General features: G+C 40.3%; 1 protein-coding gene across 1 annotated transcript in view; it reads right to left on the bottom strand.

Annotated features, from left to right (window-relative positions):
* The window catches only part of LOC308394818 (uncharacterized protein), a 41,703-nt gene that overhangs the window by 4,717 nt on the left and 14,579 nt on the right, over window positions 1–22,407 (bottom strand). Inside the window, exons 2-8 of the mRNA XM_080879368.1 lie at window positions 15,035–15,118; window positions 14,697–14,896; window positions 6,703–6,747; window positions 6,345–6,383; window positions 5,556–5,670; window positions 3,496–3,657; window positions 140–1,253 (exon numbers count right to left, since the gene is read on the bottom strand). Coding sequence (XP_080735494.1) covers window positions 140–1,253; window positions 3,496–3,657; window positions 5,556–5,670; window positions 6,345–6,383; window positions 6,703–6,747; window positions 14,697–14,807 — 1,586 coding nt within the window. The 5' untranslated portion in view covers window positions 14,808–14,896; window positions 15,035–15,118. The remainder of the gene's footprint in view (window positions 1–139; window positions 1,254–3,495; window positions 3,658–5,555; window positions 5,671–6,344; window positions 6,384–6,702; window positions 6,748–14,696; window positions 14,897–15,034; window positions 15,119–22,407) is intronic.

A 22,407-nucleotide genomic window follows, 5' to 3' on the forward strand; every position in this document is an offset into this window, starting at 1 on the left:
ACACTAAGATGCAGTGAATCTGTTCTGATAGCTCAAATCTTCCCTAAGACCGATCGCTTTCTTTTTTTCCTTTAATTCGTCACTCATCCGGTTACACATGCTATCCCACTTTTCCTTCCTTCCATGGCTGTTTACTTACAGGGACTCCACAGTGATGATAGCCTCGTTTCTGTTAATGATGACGCTAGAAGGCGAAGAGACATGGCCGCGCTGCTCCGCGCAGTCGTCCGTGCTGGACGACTGTGCGGCGACCTTCTTTTGCTGGGAACAGTCCACGCCGTCCTGCAGCACCTTCTCCCCTTCCTTCACGACATCTTTCCCTCTCTTATCGAAGCGCCCCTTCTTTGGTTCCTCATCCTCTTGTTGCCCTCTTTTCACATGGCAGCGGCACACCTCAATACCCGAGTCACCCGTCAGCCGTCGATGCCGGAAATGGTCCTCCTCATCCTCGTCTTCGTCGTCGTCCTCCTCTTCTTCTTCTTTTTCCCTTTTTTGCTCCTCCTTGCCGCCGCAGTGCACAGAGACAGCCACGTTTGATAAGAGGAGAGCCTGCTTAGGAGCTGAGTGCAGGGGCCTGGTTTTTGGATCATGAGGTGACGTCTCTTCTTTCGCTCTCTGAAGAGCCATGGCTTCGAGTGGGTCCGATGGAACGAGAGGGTGGACTTGACCAGCGGGAATTGAAGATAGCAGCGAGAGGGGAGAGAGCGGAAGGCGAGAGGAGTGTGAAGGACGGGAGTGCAAAGTGAGAGCAAGTGGATGAGATGGAGGCGAGACTCCTTCACTACCGTTAGAGGAACATCTCTGCACCGGAATGACATCTGGAGTGACCGCAGGTATAACATCAGGTGGAACCTGCGAGGGTGGCGATGGCATCAGCGTGAAGGGGACCCCGACCCTTGGCACCACGGCCAAATCTCCTCCTGCTTCACTGGGCGTGGACATGTGGCTGCTGTCATACGTCTCATCCGTCACCTGGACAGAGAAGGAGGTGCTGGATGGGGAGGTGAGGGAGCAAGACTCACAGGAGCAGCTGGTGTAGTTATCAGAGCTCTGTGAGGAGGTCAGACCGCTGGGGCCGGGGCCCAAGTAGGGAGGGCAGGGGTGACGGTGGTGGTGATGATGGGGGTAAGAGGAGCTAGGACCTACTGTGGCACCTCCCTGCAGTGCAAAGATGGAGCTGTAAGGAGGGGGAGGGGTGCTGGGCTGCGCAACAACCTCCTCGTAAGAGGGCAACTTGAAGGAAGCCAGAAAACCTGTGACGAAAGAAACACACTTTTAGGCTTCAGCTCCGGGTACGCAGACTAGTGTTACATGTCAGTTAGCTTTCTCATGGGGTTATGCCTCATTGGTGTGGTGTGGCAAGCTCATTTGTAGTCAAAGCTTACTCCTCCCACATGCCAGGGCGGAGAGGGAGCTTCACGGTGAGATGGGTATGAGTGTGAACCTGCTGGCGTCACGCTCCTTTGGTTTTGTGTTATTTTTAGAATCTGTGAATTTTTCCTTCCCAATTTCTGTCTGAAGGTGTTTCTGCTATTCTAGCATGTGATGTCTATATTTTTCAAGTTTTGGGTTTGAATTCTTTACTATTCTATAGAGTGATCTCTGGCTTTACTTTATTCTTGTTCTCCTGAAGTCTTTTAGTTTTTGTGTTTTAGGTTCTTATCTCTGTTGTAAGTCGTTTTCCTTTGGGTCACAGTGGTCCCTCGTTTATTGCGGGAGTTACGTTCTAAAAATAACCCACGATAGGTGAAATCCACGAAGTAGCTAACTTTATTTTTTACATTATAGATGTTTTAAGGCTGTAAAACCCCTCACTAGAGGGTTGTGCGATATGACCAAAATCTCATATCCCGATATAAGAATTTTATCGTCCCGATAACGATATAAATCACAAAAATGTAACATTTTCTGTAAATTCTGTGAATCTCGACTTGCCGGAAGTGTTTCCAGCTGCGCGTCATGTAGCTGGAGTCGAGTGTTTTAACCGATGCATGAAACGATACATTTTTAGACGCAAGTTGTAACGGCCGCTGTTTTCTTTGTGAGTATTTATTACACGACGTGCTGCAGGGAAAAGCCTGTTCTAACTTTTGAGTCTAAGGTTTATTTTTTAGCATCTGATGGCTCTTTTTTACTTGTCATCCGTAAATAATCTGCTCTTTCACGTGATTCAGTTTATTTTGAAAAGTCTCAACAGGATCTTGAGCTTTATTGTGAAAACTGTAAAAAAATAAATAAAATAAAAAAAGCATGCAAAATTGCACACAAAAAAATCTGTGAAACAGCAAGGCCGCGAAAGGTGAACCGTGTTATAGCACCACTGTATTTCTATTTTCCTTCCATAGTTAGTCACATCAAGACTCAAGAAACAACTTTTTTCCTATTACTTTCAGCAGTGCTTGTTCTCCAGCCGTCTTTCACTTCCCTAATTAACTCACAGTTTATAAATAGTTCAGTCTTCCTTATTGTCTGCTGTACCTCATGTTTCCCTTGAAAGTTTTCTAGCTCCTGTGTTTCATTTCTGTTGCTACATCAGTTATCAAAGTTTTGTATTTTCTAATACATGTCCATCAAAGCCTCCTCAGGCAAGCTGCAATAACATCTTTTAACAGATACTAAAACTCAGGATGTTTGCGCTCCATTTTTATTTTGTTTTAGTTCACAAAATTGGTTAATTCTTTTCCTTCCAAAAGTCTAGTTTTTATTTTTATTGTAGTTAACTAAAACTAGCTGTGCAAAAACATTTTAGTTAAGTATGAAACCTTGTGCTACATCTGGTGTTTGTTTACCACTTCTGGAATAGTTGGACGTATATGACGCAGCATGTGAAAGACCATCCAAAATGATAACCTTTAACTTTGTTTCCTAAAATGTCAAAACTTCTAGATTAACGTAATTTTTAACTGTGTCCATTCTTTGCGTGATCACGGTTTAATAACAATGCAAATAGGTTTCACTAGGTTTACAAGAAGCTGTCAATCGATCACAGTCCACACAGTTTTTCACCACAGGCAAAAGACGGAAAGCATCACTAATGGAGTAAATCTGCGGTAGACTTGAGAGATGTTTGCCGATAATAGAATTTAGATAACAAACATGTCCTCAAATGCATCTTTGCTCTGAGTTCTGTCTGTGCCTTTGGCTGGCTTTTGCGCTGCATCACACACTGGTGAGTTGCAAACAGACTGATGTGCACACCAAAAGCTTCTATATGAAGATTTTTACTCGCTGTTACATTACAAGCATGAGCCTCTTTCCTCAATTAAAAACTCCACAAAACAGTTCATTTAACAAAACACGCTTACATTTACTGCTTTATTACTTCCATATGATGCCTGTTAACAGACTTATTTTGAAGTATCTAAATGTAGGCATATTTCTATTTCCTCAGAAAAAGTGGTGCAAGGAAATCATAACGCATGCAAAGTCTGTGGAACTGATTAATTTAGTATTCAAAAGCTACAGCATGTGCGATTTAAAATGAAGCAAACATACTGAGGTCCAGCATTGATGAAGGGTAGTTGCAAGCGCCGTTGTAAGCGATCAGATTGATTTCTCTTTGCCTCTGCTGCTGTTGAATTCTCAGCTTGGCCCGGCGGTGGCGGTAAGCACAGAAACAGCTGAAGAGGATGAGCACTGTCCACAAGAGCCAGAACCCTGTAGAAAACAGGAAATGAGTGGCCATCGAGATAAAGAAAACAAACAAACAAAGGAAACGTAACCTTCAGGTCTGTTAGCTGAATTTCATCTCAGATTTACTCGGCTTTCACACAAGTTTTGCTTTTTTATCAAAGGACTCATTGAGCTTTCAGGCGCATCAGGTAACCAACAGCCCAGCGCACACACTATTCAAATTTTCTGTTTGTGCAAGCGAGCCAATCCTAAAACAGCTGTCTTAAAGACGGGGGAAGGACACATAAAAGCACCGCACCAAGGCACATTTCAATAAGGAGAGATAAGGAAGAACTGAACACGATTTATGGAGGAATGTGACTAGACTCTGACGACCTATCACGGCAGCGGGGAATCCCAGCAGCGATAGGATTTAGGACAGGAACACCCAGGGTGGTTGCGAAGATGAAGACTGAGGGTTGGGAAAGTGGTAGCAATGTAAAGACCAGAAAGCAGCCGAACCCCCAAGACGACAGATGATAGATTACAGATCTTCCTTACTGAACGTAAACATTAAGGATTATTTTAAACTGAACCATGTAAGAACTAGAAACACTCCAAGAGCGCAAACCTCCACCAAGAAAGGAAGATGTGTAACATCAAAGTGAGGTCAGAGGTCAAATATGACATAAAATCTGGATGCAAACTGTAATGTGAGATTTTGAATCCGAACATAACAGTATCATCTCCTACAGGTTGCCAATATTAACAAAATTTAAATTTTTGAAATTTGACCTTTGTTTGAATTTAAAGGAGAGGTCAGCGGTCCAAAGTAACATAATATTTAAAATCTCCATATATCGTTCCCTATATGTCCATATGCTGTCAATAAAAACACTTTAGCCTTCAGATCAATCTACTGAATTTAACCTCCTAAGACCCGAACTCTTTCATGGCATGCATTTTTAAATTCTCTTTGCCATTTGGGCTGATTGGGACCTGATTAATGTAAAAACAAAGAATTACCAGATTTTTTTTTTTTTTACCTGATTTTTGTTTCTGAGAGAAATGAGATCCACATATGAGGATATTTGCTTTAAATTTAGATAGAACAGAGGTAGTATAATGTCCTCGTAAGTGGAAATCAGGCCCTTGTAGAGCAAAATTTTGTATTTTGGTCTAGACAACCCAAAATGTGATGACCACATATGTGGACGCCAGGTCCTAGGAGGTTAAAGTAGAGGTCAAATGTGACAATGTGGTATTTCCTATGTTTTTGCAGTACACATCTAATTTGTAAGCATCATAGTTTCTAGGTTAGAATGTTTTTTGTCAGTTTTCGACCATTAAATCATTAAGTTGACATCGAAAGTAGTGCTTTAATGGGTCTATTAAAAGAAACCAGAGATTTCTTCTGGTTCTTCCTGTTAAAAGGGAGTTTTTCCTTTGAACTGTCACCAAGTGCTTGGTCATCTGGGGTTGTCTGAGTGTTTATTATGATTATGATGATTATGATGATTATGATTATTATTATTATTATTATTATTATTATGATTATGATTATAATAATAGGGTCATGTTGTTGTGATTTGGTGTTACATAAATAAAACTGAATTGAATGTAAGCCAAATTTTAATGGATTGTTAACATGACCCCACTCTACACGCCTACGATGTTTTATCAGAATTCATTCGAAGCTTTTTAATGTACCACGTTTACAGACAGGAAGAATGACAGCTACCAAAGGCTATAAAAAACATCACCTCCTTGGCGGCGGCAACAACATTAGTAGATTATGAGACCAGGACTTTAGAGCTGCAGGTAAGCATAATAGGACACCTTGAATGTTTCCCAGCAGGTCTGAGTAATGAACGATAAACAGCCATTAAATCAGAACCCTTTCCTCAGTAGCACAGCAGAGAAGAAGCGGTCAGTTGACTCACACCAGAGTTCATAGTAGTAGGTGCAGCAGCCCGTCTCCCCGCAGCAATGTCCCGTTTCACACAGGTAACCTGGACTGTTGTTCACTCCAGGACAGTACTTTGGATGCCTCGCCATCTAATAGATAAAACACCACATCGCAATGTAACCACAGTGGAAATATTGTAGGAAGGTCTAAACTGGAGCCCAGTGCTAATCGTTGCACCGCCAAGATGTCCAAAATCCAAAATCCACTGTGGAAACTCTGATCAGAAAAAAAAAAAAAAAAAAGCAGCCTCACTGACAAAATAGTAAAATTACAGTAAATCTATTTAGCTTGCCTGTATAGATAACACATCTGGTATTCCTATGCTCTATCAATTTCTTCCCCCACTCCAATTACAAAGCAACATTTGCTTAATTTGTAGATGATGTCCCCTCTCTCTCTTTCTCTCTTTTTACGTCTATTTTGGTTTTGGTGTTCACAGATGGATCATGAAGTTAACCATTTATTAGTTGTGTCTTTCTGTTGTTTGTTAATGAAGCACACAGTAAGTCTAACCAAACTTTAAACTACTGATACACACACACTTTTATGTGTACCTGAAACCCTAGAAATAAAAAATAGTTATCAAAAGCATCATCAGGTGAAAAGTATTATTTTATATTTCATATTAAATCTCTGATACTTTTCTGTTAACAATGAAATAAACAGTTATTGCATCTGTAATCTTACTTTTTATATGAGTGCATATTTAATGGCAGCTGCGGGTAAAAAAGTATTTTAAAAAATGTTTTAAAAAGCCTCCCACCTTATTGATTGTGCTCATTTCGATCTGTTTCACAGGCACCTATAGTGAGAAAGGGAAGAAACTAAAGCAAGTGAAAACCCAAACATTAAAAATGTGCACATCATAAAAAGCCAGCAAATTTCAAAGCTTTTACATTATAACAACCTCAATGAGCTCAGACACTTGAGCAAAGCCATAAACCATACTAATAAAGCACTGAGGAGAGGTTGCTAAATCTGTCATGTGCATAGTTACCACACAAGACCCAAGTGCTAACAAATAATTATGCATTACTATAGCAACCACTGAGGAAAAGGCTCTGAGGCCTTTTTACCCGTGTGGACAATATTTAGTTGTGGTTAAAGGTTGAACTCCCTACCGTAGCTTCTTCGGTTACATCCAGCCCTTGCAGGGACATAGTCATCTAGTAAAAGGCAGAGAGAGAAAACAGTTAAAATGGAGCTTAAAAAAAGTAAAGGGAAAACAAAAGATATGATGTGTTGTTATTACAGTAATTCAAGCATATAAAGTTGGCCACTAAAGACCCATTTTCCAGTATTAAGCCGGTGGCTACTACTGACTTTTCAAGAAGAAAGAAGGGAAGGTCGCTCATACAACCATTCCCTGTGCGCTCCCCATTTCAAATACATGCCTGTAACTACCAATTATTTTCATTACTCATTAATCTGTTAGTTAACTGTTAGAGTCATAAAACATCAGAAAAGTACCCCACGTCTATTCTCAAAGCTCAGCTTCACTCATATTTTGATTGAAACAGTGCTGATCACAGTCTGCATACTTTGTGTGTGTACAATGCGCACATATCTGTGCAACTATTCTGAGTACGAGAATCACCTCTGCTCTCTATTCATGTCAGTGACCTAAACGTTCATGAATAATCCAACTCCACATGCTCCTCTGACAGTGAAGCGTATTTAGCCAAGAGACACTTGTGTTTACTGTTATTTAGTATAATATGTGGCACACAACTCTGCAGTACTGTATAGTATCCACTTGCAACACCTGATGCATCCACAGGGCAATTAACATTGGATCACAAAACATTATGTGACATTAGTGGAAGAGTATCAACCTGACAAGGGCAGACAGGCTCCAAATAAGTACCTGGCATTATAGCAGACACAGGAAAGGATACATAACTCACATTTTTCTCATCAGAAACTGGTGCGGTTGTAGATAGAAATATGTGTATATGATTACAACCGCTTTCCTTGAGATGCTTTTATAGAAAACTGCTTTTCAATTCAATTTTATTTATATTACACCAAATCACAACAGCGGGAAAAACGTTGTTTCAGGAAGAAACCTGAAACAACGTTTCTTCCTGGGGGTGACGGGAGGGATACAGGAGAAAAGACACACTGTGGAAAAGAGCCAGAGATTATTAATAACTAATGATTAATCCAAAGTAAATGTAGAGTGCTGTATAAACAGTGTGAGTGTGAGTAGGTGAAAAAAGATAGGTGGAAAAGAAACAGTTCAGATAGGAATCTTATGGGAAGCCCTCCAGCAGCCTTGGCTCGTTGCAGCGTAACTAAAGGAGTATTCAGGGTCACCCGATCCAGCCCTAACTATATACTTTATCAAACTGGGAAGTTTTAAGCCTAATTTTAAAATTAAAGAGGGTGTCCGTCTCCTGAATCCAAACTGGGAGCTAGTTCCACAGAAGAGAAGCCTGAAGGCTGAAGGCTCTGCCTCCCATTATACTTTTAAATATGCTAGGAACTACAAGTAAGCCTGCAGTCAAGAGGGAGCCACTAAAGAGAAACTAATATGCTTCCTTTTTCTAGTCTCTGTCAGTAGATTTGCTGTAGTATTTTGGATAAACCAAAGGCTTTTCAGGGTGGCACGGTGGTTAGCGCTGTTGCCGCACAGCAAGAAGGTCCTGAGTTCAACTCCACCATGAGGCCGGGGTCTTTCTGTGTGGAGCTTGCATGCTCTCCCCATGTTTGCGTGGGTTCCCTCCAGGTTCTCTGGCTTCCTCCCACAGTCCAAAGACATGCAGTTTGTGGGGATCGGTTAATTGATTAATCCAAATTGCCCAGCGTGAATGGTTGTCTGTCTCTGTGTGTTAGCCCTGCCACAGACTGGCAACCTGTCCAGGGTGAACCCCACGTCTCACCCTATGACAGCTGGGATAGGCTCCCGCGACCCTGAAAAGGATAAGCGGAAGGGAATGGATGGATGAAGGCTTTTCAGTGAGTTAAGGGCAACCTGATAATAACAATGCATTACAATAGTCCAGCCTAGAAGTATTAAATGCATGATCTAGTGTAGAGCTGGGCGATAGAACGATAACGATATGTATTGCGAAATTAACTTTTCTATCGAGGAAAAGTTAAACTATTGCGACAGGCCTCGTCTCTCTTGTCCTCTTTAAAAAAAAAGAAAAAAAAGAAAAAAAAAGAACAACAGCCAATCCAAATTAAGTAGCGCAGAGCCGAACCAATCACAGCCGCAGCGTCACGTCACGTGACTTGTTACGTACAGCACAAGTGCCAAGCCGCACATGTGTATTTGTTTGAAGCAGCCAGCCGCCGTGCCGCCCGGGTAATGGAGGAAATGAGTGTGCCGACTAGAGAAAAATCAACCGAGAGCGTGACCGAAGGTTACCGAAGAGAAAACAGATGATGGTTCCAACGCCGGAGAGATTGTCGAACAGAAGGGCCATAGAAGTTCCGTAGTGTGAAGGTATTTCGACTATTTCAAGTCTGACAAAAAACAGAGTAGCGCGCACTGTAAATGTGCCGAAAGCAAGTCTGGAAATACAATAAAGCGGTGCATGCTCAATCTCTGACTGGAAGTGCTAATTCGTCATTCGGCTTTTGTCAGACTAAAGTAACTGTTAAAACTGTTTGAAAAGCTCAGCTATACAACAAGGAGAGATTGAGAATTTCCTTTTAGTTCTCAGTTTATTTGATATTGACAAAAGTTAGTTAGTTTTGTCTGTTCTTCTGTAAAACAAACTAAGATTTATTTTTAGAATTAATACTTTATTTCTAAGTGGAATTGACAATTTAGTCTGTTTCGTTTGTTCTATTTTGAAACTTAAACGCTTTAGCGGCTGCCTTTTGTGTAGTTTGCAATATTTGCCTTTATTTATCTGAAAAAGTCTCATGTTCCTTAAGTACATCTACCCTGTTGAACTTATTATGGGAAATAAATATTTAAATCAAAACAAGCTGCTGATTATTTCACATTTTACTTGTGAGCAACGTCACATTTAAATCTTACAAATATAGTTATTTGGCTTATATCGTGATAGATATCGTTATCGCCTGAAATGAAAAAAACATATCGTGATATGAAAAAAATCTTATATCGCCCAGCTCTAATCTAGTGTTTCAGTGTCACTCTGAGACAGGATGTTTCTCATTTTAGAGATGTTGTGGAAATGCAAGAAAGCAGTCCTACATATTTGTTTAAGATGCGTTTTGAAAGGCATATCCTGGTGAAAAAATAAATGAATAAACCCCAAGAGTCCTTAGTGTTCCTGGAGGCCATCCAGAGTAAGCATCTGGTTAGACACCATGTTTCTAAGATTTCTAGTACCAAGTACAATGACTGACTTTAGAAGCAGGAAATTAGGGCCTCATTGTCTTTGATACAGTATTTGGCATTTGTCATCTAGCTTCATGGATAGATAAAGCTGGATGTCATCTGCATAACAGTGAAAGTATATGCTATGCCCTCGAATGATACTGCCTAAAGGAAGCATGCATAATGTAAACAGAATTGGACCTTGCACAGAACCAAGTGGAACTCCATAATTAACCTTAGTGTGTGAAGATGACTCCCCATTTCCATGAACAAATCAAAGTCTATTAGATAGATACAAAATGTTAAAATTTCCATAAAAACAATTCCTGGATTCTAATCTTGATGTACCAACCAGGCAAAATCTTTCCCTCCAAATATCAATATCAATTCCATTTTTGATTTCAGTTTTAGCTATCCAGCACCAGTTTACAGTAACAGTTGTCTCAGGGTGCTGTATATTATAAATTAAAGCCCCTATATTGTTAGTAAGAGAACCCTAATCCTCACACAATCCATTGTAAGCAAGCATTTGGTGACAGTGGGAAAGAAGAACTGCTGTTTTAACAGGATGAAATCTCCAGCAGAAGCAGCCTCAATGAGGGGCAGCCATCTACCACATGGATATAAGAGGAAGTACTAAGGAAAATGAAGGGAAGTATAGGGGAACCACAAATGATAAACAAGGCAATAAACAAAGAGGCAGCAGATAATAGTTTCTGACATGCAGTAGTTGGATATGTTGTTTGTCCCTTCTCTTTCAGCTCTCTTTTATAATTTAGGCTTACGCCTTTGGAGGTTAACTAGAAGATTGGATGTGGTAATGAGATGACCCTCAACAAACTGGGAGCTGAAGGCTCTGCCTCCCATTCTGCTTTTAGAAACTCAAGGAATCAAAAGTAAGCCTACAGCTTGAGAACAAAGTACTCTCTTAGGATATTATGACACTATGGTGTTTAAAGATATAATAAGGCCTAACAGGATTTTGTTTTTTAAAAAGAAAGATTTTAAAATGAATTCTGGACAAATACAGTAGAGATTCTTCTGTAAACTGATAAATATTGGGTTATGTTACCTACCGTTGCAAATACCAGTGTCAAATGTAACAACCTCTGGGGACTTGGCCTATACTGATGGAAAACATAAAGAGTCAAGACAGGAAATGTTCTGTCATAAATACCATCAGGTTGAGTTCCTATGTGCTTCCTGAGAGGTAAGCCCACCACACGGCACAGGATATGCATACAAGTGTGATGAGAAGTCATTCAGGCTTCCTCAGATACCGCAGACTAACCACAAATGATTTCCACCCAAGGGTCCTGACAAGTCTCCATAACTTTGCTTACAAAACCCCCCAAAAGAATAGTAAAAAACAAACAAATAAACAAAAAAAAAAAAAAAATTATGTGCAAATGGCATCATTTTACTTTCAAAGCTTTTCTTAGCAAAGTCAACCAGTTCCCCAATGTTTAAAATGTAAACAGACCAAGTTCCTCGAGCAGGAAGAACACTGAGGAGGCTCAAGTGTTATACACAAATATTTACTGCAACAAGCCCAACCAAGGAGGACAGAGTGCAACAAAACAGGTCAACATGTGAAACCACCGTCCAATACGACAACAGGACACATTTATACAAACACAACTCATTCATGTGTACTGCACAGTTTTTCCCTCTCTGAAATAGTGCAGGTAAAGTGCTGTGAAAAGTATTTGCACCTTTCCTGATTTCTTTTTTCCCTCCATATTTATTACACTTACATGTTTCAGATGTTTTTAAATCATGATTTGTCCAAACCTACCTGGCACTATGTGAAAAAGTAATTGCCCCCCCTTGTTAAATCATGAATGAACCACATTGACCATATGAGTTCAGTTTTACTTGCCACACTCTGGCCTGATTAATGGTGGACCTGTTGAATCAAGAAATCACTTAAACAGAGCCTGGAAAGGGTACAAAGCCAGTTATAAAGCTTTTGGAGTCCACAGAGTCACAGTGAGACCTATTATTCACAAATACAGAAAAACGATTATTTGTCTGCAGACAGACGCTGAGTCGCTACACTCCTGCATGTATGCTCAGTAGGCACCACTGAGTGTCTCTGGTAAATGACCTCTGAGAGACCCCTCCTCAGACTGACCTCTTGTGACCCTGCCTAAGGAAATAATTATCAGCAACTGGAAGCCCAAAATAACCATTGTGTAAAACACTCTAGTATTCAGACCTTTCTCTAGCACATTCCACTTCAGAGCCTTAAAATGCTCCACACTTTATATTTTCTCATGACCAAGCTGAATTTTAGTTAAAAAGTCAATGCAACAGCATCAGCAAAGCTTCTTTATTTTACCCTCAAAAAGTCATATTCATTCACTTTCATTTCCCTTAGTTATCCATGCCTCAGCAGTTTGAGAGTCACTGCAATGCTACAGTAAATAATTACTCACAATGTCAACCATCACAAATACAAACAACCTAAATGGAGCCCTATTTATCAACCGAACAGAGACACCCAATTAATCTGCCTGTGAAATAAACCACACAGAGTAACAACAGCAATCAACAATTAATCAGAAGACTAGCAAACAAAACAACGTTACGACCTGCCTGTGAGAAACTCAGCGGCTGGTAGAGAGGGGGAAACTTATCCATATCATGGAACCGCAATGTGTGGGAGAAGCAACAATGACATTTAAAATCATATCCAGCCAGAGGTCAAAGACACACTTTTATGTTTCCATGGAGTTGCAAGACACTCAACTCAAGACACTCACACACTCAACGGCATAGCAGGTACGGTACTTTCCCTCGTTTCCCTAAGGGTCACTGCAACGGATGGATTTTTAAAATCTTAACAACATCAACAGTTTGCATATTACGATGAGTAATTGACTATAAATAAATAAAAGCAGCTCTTGTGAGTCTTTTTATTAAAGTAAGATCAAGCTATGTAAAAGCTTAATTGTAAAAAAAAAAAAAGTTGGGATGTTGAGTAAAACTTAAATAAAAATAGAATCAATGATTGCAAATCTCATAAAATTGTACTGCAGGCAGGCCAGTTCAGCATCTGAACTCTTTGATTTGGAAGCCATGCTATGTCATAGATGCAGTTTAGCGTTGTCTTGTTGAAATATGGAAGGCCTTCTCTGAAAAAGGCATCTTCTGGATGGGAGCACATGTTGCTCCACCATTAATGCTAAACTCTTTCAGCACTGAGCGAGTCTTTCCAGATGTGAAAACTGCCACGTCGACAGGTGCATGCCATCAGCGATGCTGACCTTTGAACTGAGCACTGATAACAAGCTGGATGCTCCTTTTCATCTTTAGTACGGAAGACGTGGTGTCCTTGTTTTCCAAAAACAAGTCTAAAACGTTAATTTCTCTGACCACAGAAAAGCTTTTTTTTTAAATACACCACAGTCAAAGAGCTTTGGTCCAGAGAAAGATGGACTTTCTGGATAATGTTCCCGTCTGGCTTTGTTTTTGCTTGATAGAGTTTTAACGTGCCTTTGTGCATGGCATGGTGAATTGTGTTCACCATGATTTCTGGAAGTGTTCATGAGCCCCTGCTGTGATTTCCATGACAGAATCATTCCTGTTTTTAAATGCAGATCCACTTGAGGGCTGGAAGATCGTGAGCTTTTTGGCCTTGTTCAATGCACACAGAGATTTCTCCAGATTTTCACAGTCTTGATGATATTATGGATTGTATATGATGAGATATTCAAAGTCTTTCCAATTTTACATTGAAGAACATTATTCTGAAATAGTTCTGCAACTTGTAGACAGCTTTCTGCATTACTGGTGAACCTCTCCCTGCCTCCCTAAGATGCTCTTTTTATACCCTATGATGTTACTGATCTGTTTCCATTTAACCAAATTATTTGGAAAATTTTCTTCCAGCTTTCTTTTTTAGCACCACATACTTTTCCAGCTTTTTGCTACCCACATTTCCGCTTTGAAATGTGCTGCTGTCTTAAATTCTTAAATTCAATTCAGCTAAATTTTTTCATGATAAAGTAAAATGTCTCAGTTTAAACATCTGATGTGTTTTATATGTTCGACTGCAAATAAAATATAGGATTATAAGATCTGCATTTTACACAGTCTCCCAATTCATTTAGAACTGGAGTTGTATTCACTGAATACTTTCAGACAACACACTCAAAGCAGAGAACAACACAGTCATTGAAGAAACCACTTCCCCAGTTCAGTAGAATAATGTTCTTCTTCTTAACAGCCAAGATTCACAAGGTGTCTTGCATTAAAAAGCTCTTGTTTGTCCATTTGCAGGTTTTTAAGCCACATTGCTAAACAAGGAATTTTTACTTGTCCACAAGTCTTGAAAACTACAATCTAAAACTGAAATACGGCAAATCATAACCAAAAATTCATTAATTTAGTGTCTAAGTTTAAATTAATATAAACCAAGAATCTTTGCTTTTTCTTAAAGGATTTGCACACCAATCCTGTTATGTCTAAGATATTCGTTGTACACGACCACGTCTACAAGTCAAACTTACAGATATTTTGCATTGGCCACAGACTTACAGACAGCCTTCCCAATGTTAAAAATAATTAAATATAAAATAAAACAGAGACCTAAGCTGACTGACTGCAGTGGTGCACAAATACACGTGCTGTCTCGTGTATGTCACAGATGTAATGACCAAAAGGTGACGAAATAAAAATAATAATAATATGCCGAGGTCACTGCTGTTTGTCAACAACCCCACAGGCCGAGGGAAGCATGTTGCTCTGCAGAACAGCTGCTGACAGCTGCGTGCGCATCAAATGTAAAGCTGTGCAGTGCATTACCTCCATAGTCTGCAGCCCGTGGCAGAAAGTCAGCGTTTTCTCTGGATCCATGGCTAAACCCTCATCACCACTGTCCCATTCCACAGACAAGACAGCATCCCCATCCGCCATTCCCCCCAAACGGGCTGATGCCCCTCCCCGCCTCCGCTGCACGCTCCGGTGTACTGGGGCCGCTCTCTCGGTGTATTTTACGGCTGGACCTGCGCAAATTCACAACACAGACGGCTCAGTCGGCTCCTGTTGTTTGCTGTAGTAGAAGGAAGATGTTTCACTCGTAGAGACGGACGGAGCCGAGCATGATGTCATGCTTTTTTTCCCCCAGCCACCACAGTACTTACACGGGAGCGCTGTATGCTTTGATTGGCCGGAGCTCCCAGCAACAGCCTCAGAGAGGCTGCTTTCACGGTCCACACGGTGTTGCTCTATTAAACACAAATATAACCACAACGAAATAAATAGTGGCAAAAATATAAGAGCTTTGCCCGGGTATGTTTTTTTGCTGAGGCAAAATAAATGTCTGAATCTACTTAGTTTATATAAATATTAACAAATTAGTATTGAAATTATGAAAATAATGTTCTTAAGAGCTCAACTTTTGTAAAACTTTTGCAGCACACCTACCTGTATCAGATGCGAGTTAAGTTTTCAGTTCTATTTGACATTATTTAATAATATAACTTCCAAATAAACTGCATGCATCGCAACATTTCGGAACGTTTATTTACAACGGAACTGCTTCGATACTGTAATTATTAGCCGCAAAAAGCTGTGACGGCCTCCTAAGGCTAAATTGCTTGTTAAGTCCCAGCCAATCAGAATGCCCCCTGTTGCCACGAGGAGGCTGCTGGCGTGCAGCACGAGCGGAAACGACCGCTGCTGAAGGACAGTGACATTGATTGATAGATCGATTTATTTATTAATTTTAATGTTGTTGTTTTTTCAGGTATGCGCGCGCGCAGGCAACCACGTAAAGTAAGTAAATTTAAAAATTGTTGTGCTTTATGTTGTTGTTCGTTTATGCTGTGTTTGTTACAGGGGCGTAACAAGTCAGTTCTAGGCCCCGAAGCAGATATCTGTGTACAGCTTTAGCCTTGAAGTGGAGCAGCATGGAAACTGTACAAGCAATAGATAGAAGAAGAAGAATGAACATGGAAAGCTTGAAATTAGCTGAATACAAAAGGCCAGAACAATTGGAAAAAATTGCAATTTTTCCAGTAAAGTTCAACAATTGAATCAAATATTTTTGAACTTTACTTTCTTTGAAGCGCTGAAAGGATCAATACTGAATTTGTTATATGCTGTCTTTTGAAAATGAATTTCAGATATGGAATTTATGCCTTTTTGTTATTGTAATGTCTTCACTGACAACCAAAGTCAGAGGTCAGGGGATTAGGCGTGTTCACGTTAGCTTAACTACACTTTGGCTCCTCCATCAGTCAGACGTTACGCCTTTGGTTTGTTACATGGTAACTTTGTCCAAGTTGTTACTATTTTCACTGCTTAGGCAGTGTTTCAATTAATTTGTTGTTGCATCCACCCGTTTTTGGTGTCAGTGGTTGTGAGGAAAAGTGACCAAAATTGTTAAATAGAAATCATCTAATTTTTTTTATCGCATTTGTCAGCATTTTTGTTTTGTTTTTCTATTGGTTTGTATGACTTAATGCGTATTCTGTCCTAAAACCCAAATTCCAAATCCTTTCATCAACTGTGCTGCCAGACCCAACGTGGGTAGAAACATAGCCAGCAGTCCACCACAAGAGGGCAGCAGACAACATGCTTTTGCTTTTGGAGGCTTTTTTTCCCCCCCTTCAGGGTTCAATGACCTGTTGTGGAAAACAACACTTAAGCTCAAAGTGAGCAAAACGAGGGTAGTTACAGATGTATACATTTGTAGTTAAGGAAGTCATTTAGTCTTTTTTTGTCTCTTATTCATTGTGACGCACAGCCTCTCCTTATGTTCTCTTCAGTAGGTGTGTTTAAAACCCTTGAAACAAAAGGTTAAAAAAAGACTCTCTAAGCTGCTTTTGTTGCCACACCTATAGTTTTCTCCACGTTTCACACCTGTGGTTGAAATCCCTCACTGTGTAATGCACATTTTAGAGCTTACACACTGGTTTTGATTCATCTTTCTAAGGTAAACCCAGTTAATTAGCATGGATTATAGGTTGCACTCATTATAAGGGTGTGTTATCTACTTTATTTGTAAAGGCACACGTGTTGAGATGGTGTCACAAATGAACTTTAACATTTCTCAGTTTTGGTGAGTATGCAAAGTTTGAAAATGTTTGCAGCTCCACACACACGAGCCAAGACAAATAATTTCTTTCCTTCCTTCTTTTTATACTGTCGCCTCATACCAGCTCAACTGTGGCACTGGACCCAGGTTTACTGTAATTTACAGAGCACTAAAGAGAAGACGATTGGTCAACTTGTTTGTGACAAAAATACACTTCCTCCACTCCATTTTATGCACATGAATGCCCACACGCACACATACACACACGCATAAAAAAACAATATGCTTTTGCATACAAGAAACGGTCCAGTTTCTGTTTAGAATTCGCACACTTCATTGTAAACTTTTACATCCCTCGACTGATTTGTGAGTCAAACTGTGCAATATGATTTAGAGGAAACTCAAAATGAAACTAATTTCATATTTTGTGTATTTCCACAGTGAGGTTGGTGTTCTATGTAATAATTACTCTGGCTAATTGCTTTGTAACTTCTCTGTAGCTCATGAAATTTCCAGGTTACATAAATTTCACGCTAACTGTCTGAGACGTGACCATGCAGCACATGTCTTCCTCTTCTTCCTCGCAGTCTCACGTCAGAGTGTTTTCTCTTTAAATTCTGAGAGGGGAAGTAGGTACTGCACAAAGCAACATACATGCATATATGTCAGAATAAGGCTGGCATCCAGATCCAGCAAATCATTTTTCTACAGGCATAATTTAAGAGTTACTTGTTTTCTGTTTTCCAGGAAGCCCAAATCATCACCTTTCCACCGCCATGCTTAATAGATGACATGATATGTTTGTGCTCATATGCTTTGTTTGCTTTTTCACCAAACATGGAGCTGTGCATTATGTCCAAAGGACACTGATCAAGATTTCTAGAAGATGCAACTTTGCAAACCTAAGACATGCTGCCATGTTCTTTTGTAGAGAGAAATGGCTTTCTTCTAGAAACTGTTCAGTCTTTTTCTAATTGTGCTGTCATGAACTTTACAGGCCTCAGCTAGCATGGTAAATGTTAAGAGTCTGAGCTATCACATCGGGGGTTTTCTGGAGTTTCTCTGAGCATAGCACGATCAAACCTTTGCTTGGACGTCCACTCCTGAGAATATTTTGGCACCTGAATGGTCCAGACCAGCAGACTGTCAAAACCTTTGCTATTACAAAGGTAGTCACACTTGCTGATTGTAAGTTAATCAAGTGCATTTGACTCTTAATTTCTATGAAAGCAGCATTCCTTTTTAAACGATTCAGATATGAAATATAAAAAAATAAATATAGATTTTCACCCATCTTATATCTGAATCAATTGTAGTTCCACAGACGTGTAAAGCAAATAGGATAATAATACAATAAAAGGACAGCTTATGTCTGTGATTAAGCGCAGATGGAGACTAAACTTGAGTTCATATTGCAGACTTTGACACAGTTATCAATAAAACGATTATATTACTGTGAAGACCGTTTCCTGTAGCTATGCGTGCTGTCATTTTTAAACCTATCAAACGCTAGGTGCTCGTAGGGCTCAGCACCGGTGTCACGGCAGACAACAGACCGGGAAAAGGCACAAGTGGTGTAACTTCCCCTTTCTCTATAAATCTCCAACAGAAAGCCCAAAGGAAGACGTCACCAAAGCTTAATAATTTGCTAATGCCAGGAAATGCAAAGTGGTCTAGCACTGCAAAAACAGCATGCATCTGTCTGCACACACCACACTGTCAATTCACATCCTGTGTCTCGTGGTCATGTGACATTTAAAAATGCCACTGTAAATGACAGCACAGTGCACAGTGGGTCCCTGATGGGCCCCTGAAGGGGAGAGCGAAATTCCATACGCTTAGCATTAGTATCAGCCATATTTCCAAGTAGTGAAGGAGCACTGCATGACAAATTTTAACTTTGTTTGCCTTTTTTTCTTCATGCAATCTCCTTTAATCGTATGCATATGCTTGACTTTTGAGAAAGCTACTAACCCACAGGTGTCCTTGCGATGCTTTACTGGTTTCTAAAGGCCCTGTTGTTTCCCTGAGTTTGACCTGCTATTTTAAAGCATGCAAAAACCACAGGTTCTTAATTCACTCAGACGTCTAATGAGAGCTCTGCAGATTAAAATCATTGATAAAATTCAGCACTGTAACATCAAATTGATTGTCTCTGTTTGAGTCAGCAGCCTCTTTTTTTTTGGTGATTTTTAAATGCGCCATGAATATTGTGCGGCATAGTCCTAGATTGATATATTTCAAATCAGCTGATCTGAAGGGGATTTATTGACTTTGAGATATTTTTTATTTGATCTATTGTCTGGTATGGTATATTTTAAAGGACCAGTCAGAGTTTAAAAAATGTAATAAACTTTTAAGTGAATATATTGGAGAAAATAACTAATCCAGTGTTTGCCTGATAGCAGACAGAACTGTCAACCCACTGCGCTCAATTTAAATCTTCATTCGGCTCGGTGGAGAGGTCACTTGCAAAGGTCGAAGCTCAGTCCTGTGCACAAACGATGGCTATGTGTTCATGCCCCTTAAAATTTGTCTAAGAAGAACCTACATGCTCATAGTTACACCCACGGCCAATTTAGAAAAACAAAATTAACCAAACATGCATTCCTTTGGACTGTGGGAGAAAGCCAGAGTACCAGGAGAGAACTTAGAGACACATGAGGTGAGCATGCAAACTCCACACAGAAAGGCCTCAGCTGGCCAGTGGATTCACCCCAGGACCTTCTTGTTAATCACCAAAACACTGAGCTGCACGTAGGACACTCAACTATATTCTTATTATAGTGATCATAGTGTATGGCTGTCTATTCCCAAAGCCCTCCTAGACATGTTAATCAATGAATTTGTTTATGTAAAACACTCTTTTGGAACAAATCGTAAGGGTTTTTGTAAGTGAACTAAAGTCCATGTAACACAAAGCCACAGCACCCAAAAGATGGAAGGCTGACGTCATAGTGCCAGAGACCATTGCATGGATGGCAGCATGAGGAGGACCAAGACAACAATAGGCAGGTGGTTTTAATGATGTAGTTTCTGTATGGATTTGGTCTGTATCCAGATTTGACAGTTTTGTTTTGTTGCCTGCTCTGATTTTAAGATTGAAGAATTTCTCAATGCTTAATTCATTTTATATCAATTGCAAGACTCAATACATTAAGGCACTTTAAAATTTATTTGCTGTTTCTACAAGCAGCCCTTGGGCAATTTCTAATTTCTTGTCTCATCAGTCGGTTGGTGGTGATACATGACATTTAGCATGAGGCCTTTGAAAGATCCTCCTCCAGCTGTCCCTGGTTAAGAAACACAAGAGTCACTGGATCAGCGTCTTTGGGCTCTTTGTTTGAAGTATGATGGCAGTGTGTTATTAGAGCCACTGTAAATCAGCTGTGCCTGTGCTAATATACTTCAGCTGTCAAACAACTACACAGAGACACACACAGAAAAGTGTTCCTCTGATGTTTGTAAAGGATCACAACTCTAATCCGGGAGCAAACATTTGTCATTATGTTCTGCAGCAGCACAACCCTTCACCAACATACAAAAACTCAATACTGGTCAATATTCACACACGCACACACACAATGGGATTGAGGGCTTTTAAACTCTCATTGTCATTGACATTCGGTTTGCAGTATTGTATTTCTTTGAGATTTGAGAGTTGAAATGACTGTTTCTTGAAAAGGCCACACCTTGGTGCTGTGAATTGAGGAGCTGTTTGGGGCAAATGCTTCCCTGAAACATTAGATTTTTCTCCACGCCACTTTCTTTGTATTTTCTGATGAAATTATTGTTTAATTGTAGGCAGTCTGAGGGAAAACATGATTCATCTCTCTCTAATGCTGGAACAAACACAGGGGGGGGCATGTGACTGACAGGCTGTTTAGCACTCATACTCGTACTCTGTTCCTCTCGTTGACAGTAGATTGAACTGACAGACACCTCCTTGAGCGCATGCACATACACACATGCATGCATGCACACACACATACACAGTGGAACCACAGGCCAGACAGAGCTCCATGACAAGTCCTGGTAATTCAACCATAGTTAACTTAATGAGGGTAGTAGACACCTTGACACATACACATACAAGGGGCATGCTATCAAACATGATTGTCGTAGTGTTGAGTGAGACAACCAAAACATCATATGAGAAGACTTGATCGGGTTACCTCTGCAGTCTGAAGTGTGCAGCTGCATAGCAGAGCAGCGTATCATAATCCACTGAATTAGTTTTGTTTGCTGCAGGCTTAAAAAGATAACCTACTGAGCCACCTACATCATGAAATAAGCTCATGGCGTTTTGCTTCTGTACCTCAGCCATGGAGGTTTTGATCATGTTAATACGACAGCAACAAATGTACATACGTACAGTGTGAGCAGTAATATGGGTTTCAGTTTATACTTCATTTGGCATTAACACTTGTTTTAAATTTGAGTTTACTTGTAATTGTGTGCACATCGGTGATGTAAAGAACACTTGTCTGTTCAGTCGAGCAAGAGAAAAACAGATCAAAGTGAAACGAGGATCACATTCACAGAAAGGTCATCTTTGGCCTGGGACAGGACTAGAAATAGATGTATATAGATTATTCTGCAAAATCCGATTTGAAGGGAAGTAAAACATTGGGGTCAGATAATAAGGGGGAAAACCACAAAATGAAATAGTTGAGTTTTTAAAAAAAACAAGAATAAACAACAAACAAGGTTCCCCCATATTAATGCAGTTCCTCCGCCACCCCTCCCTCTGCAGGACCGTGGTGACTTTCAGTGTTTAGTGCCGCTTCTGCTGCTGACACAAGGCTTTTGTTTCAGCCTGGCTCCAAAACAAGAGGAACCCAGAGGACCATACGAGCATAACAGGAGCACAACAAGTGAACCAAACTCGGACACCCTACTGACTCCTGTAACCCAGTTAGCAGAGGAAACTTCACACAAGTAGAAAAGCCAGTTCCTAGTGCATGTCTGCAATGTGTCTGCTTTCCCCATGTGAATGCTTTTTTTTCTTCTTTTTTTTTTTTGCTGACAGTGGAGGGCTGACTAATTACAGTCCAACTACTGCAGCCACACTTTGATAGGCACCACGCTGCTGCAGCACACAAGCATCTGCAGCCTGCATCGCTGCAGTTTCTGGGGACAAGAACAAACTGTTTTCTGGTGAGAAACTGTCAATATGGTATGCATAAAAAAAAACTGTGTGATACTGTAACATGAAGCCTCTTTTCCACTTGCACTCATTTTTTTTATGCCACACCTGCTTTGAGTGCCACAATGTGAAAGAAATGCTTGTGAGAAATACACCTTTTTATTTTTAGCTTTTGTGTTGTTTTTTCTTACCACATTGCTTGAGTCATGTTTTATCTGGTTTTGCCCTCTTTCTGCTCCTTGTGTGGATTTGTTGCTGCACATTTGAGTCCTTTGGATTCTTAGCTGGCCTCCACTGACTCTCTCTGTCTCTCAGTTTTCTCTTCT

This window comes from Rhamphochromis sp. 'chilingali' (assembly GCF_963969265.1).
Source record: "Rhamphochromis sp. 'chilingali' genome assembly, chromosome: 4".
Lineage (NCBI taxonomy): Eukaryota > Metazoa > Chordata > Actinopteri > Cichliformes > Cichlidae > Rhamphochromis > Rhamphochromis sp. 'chilingali'.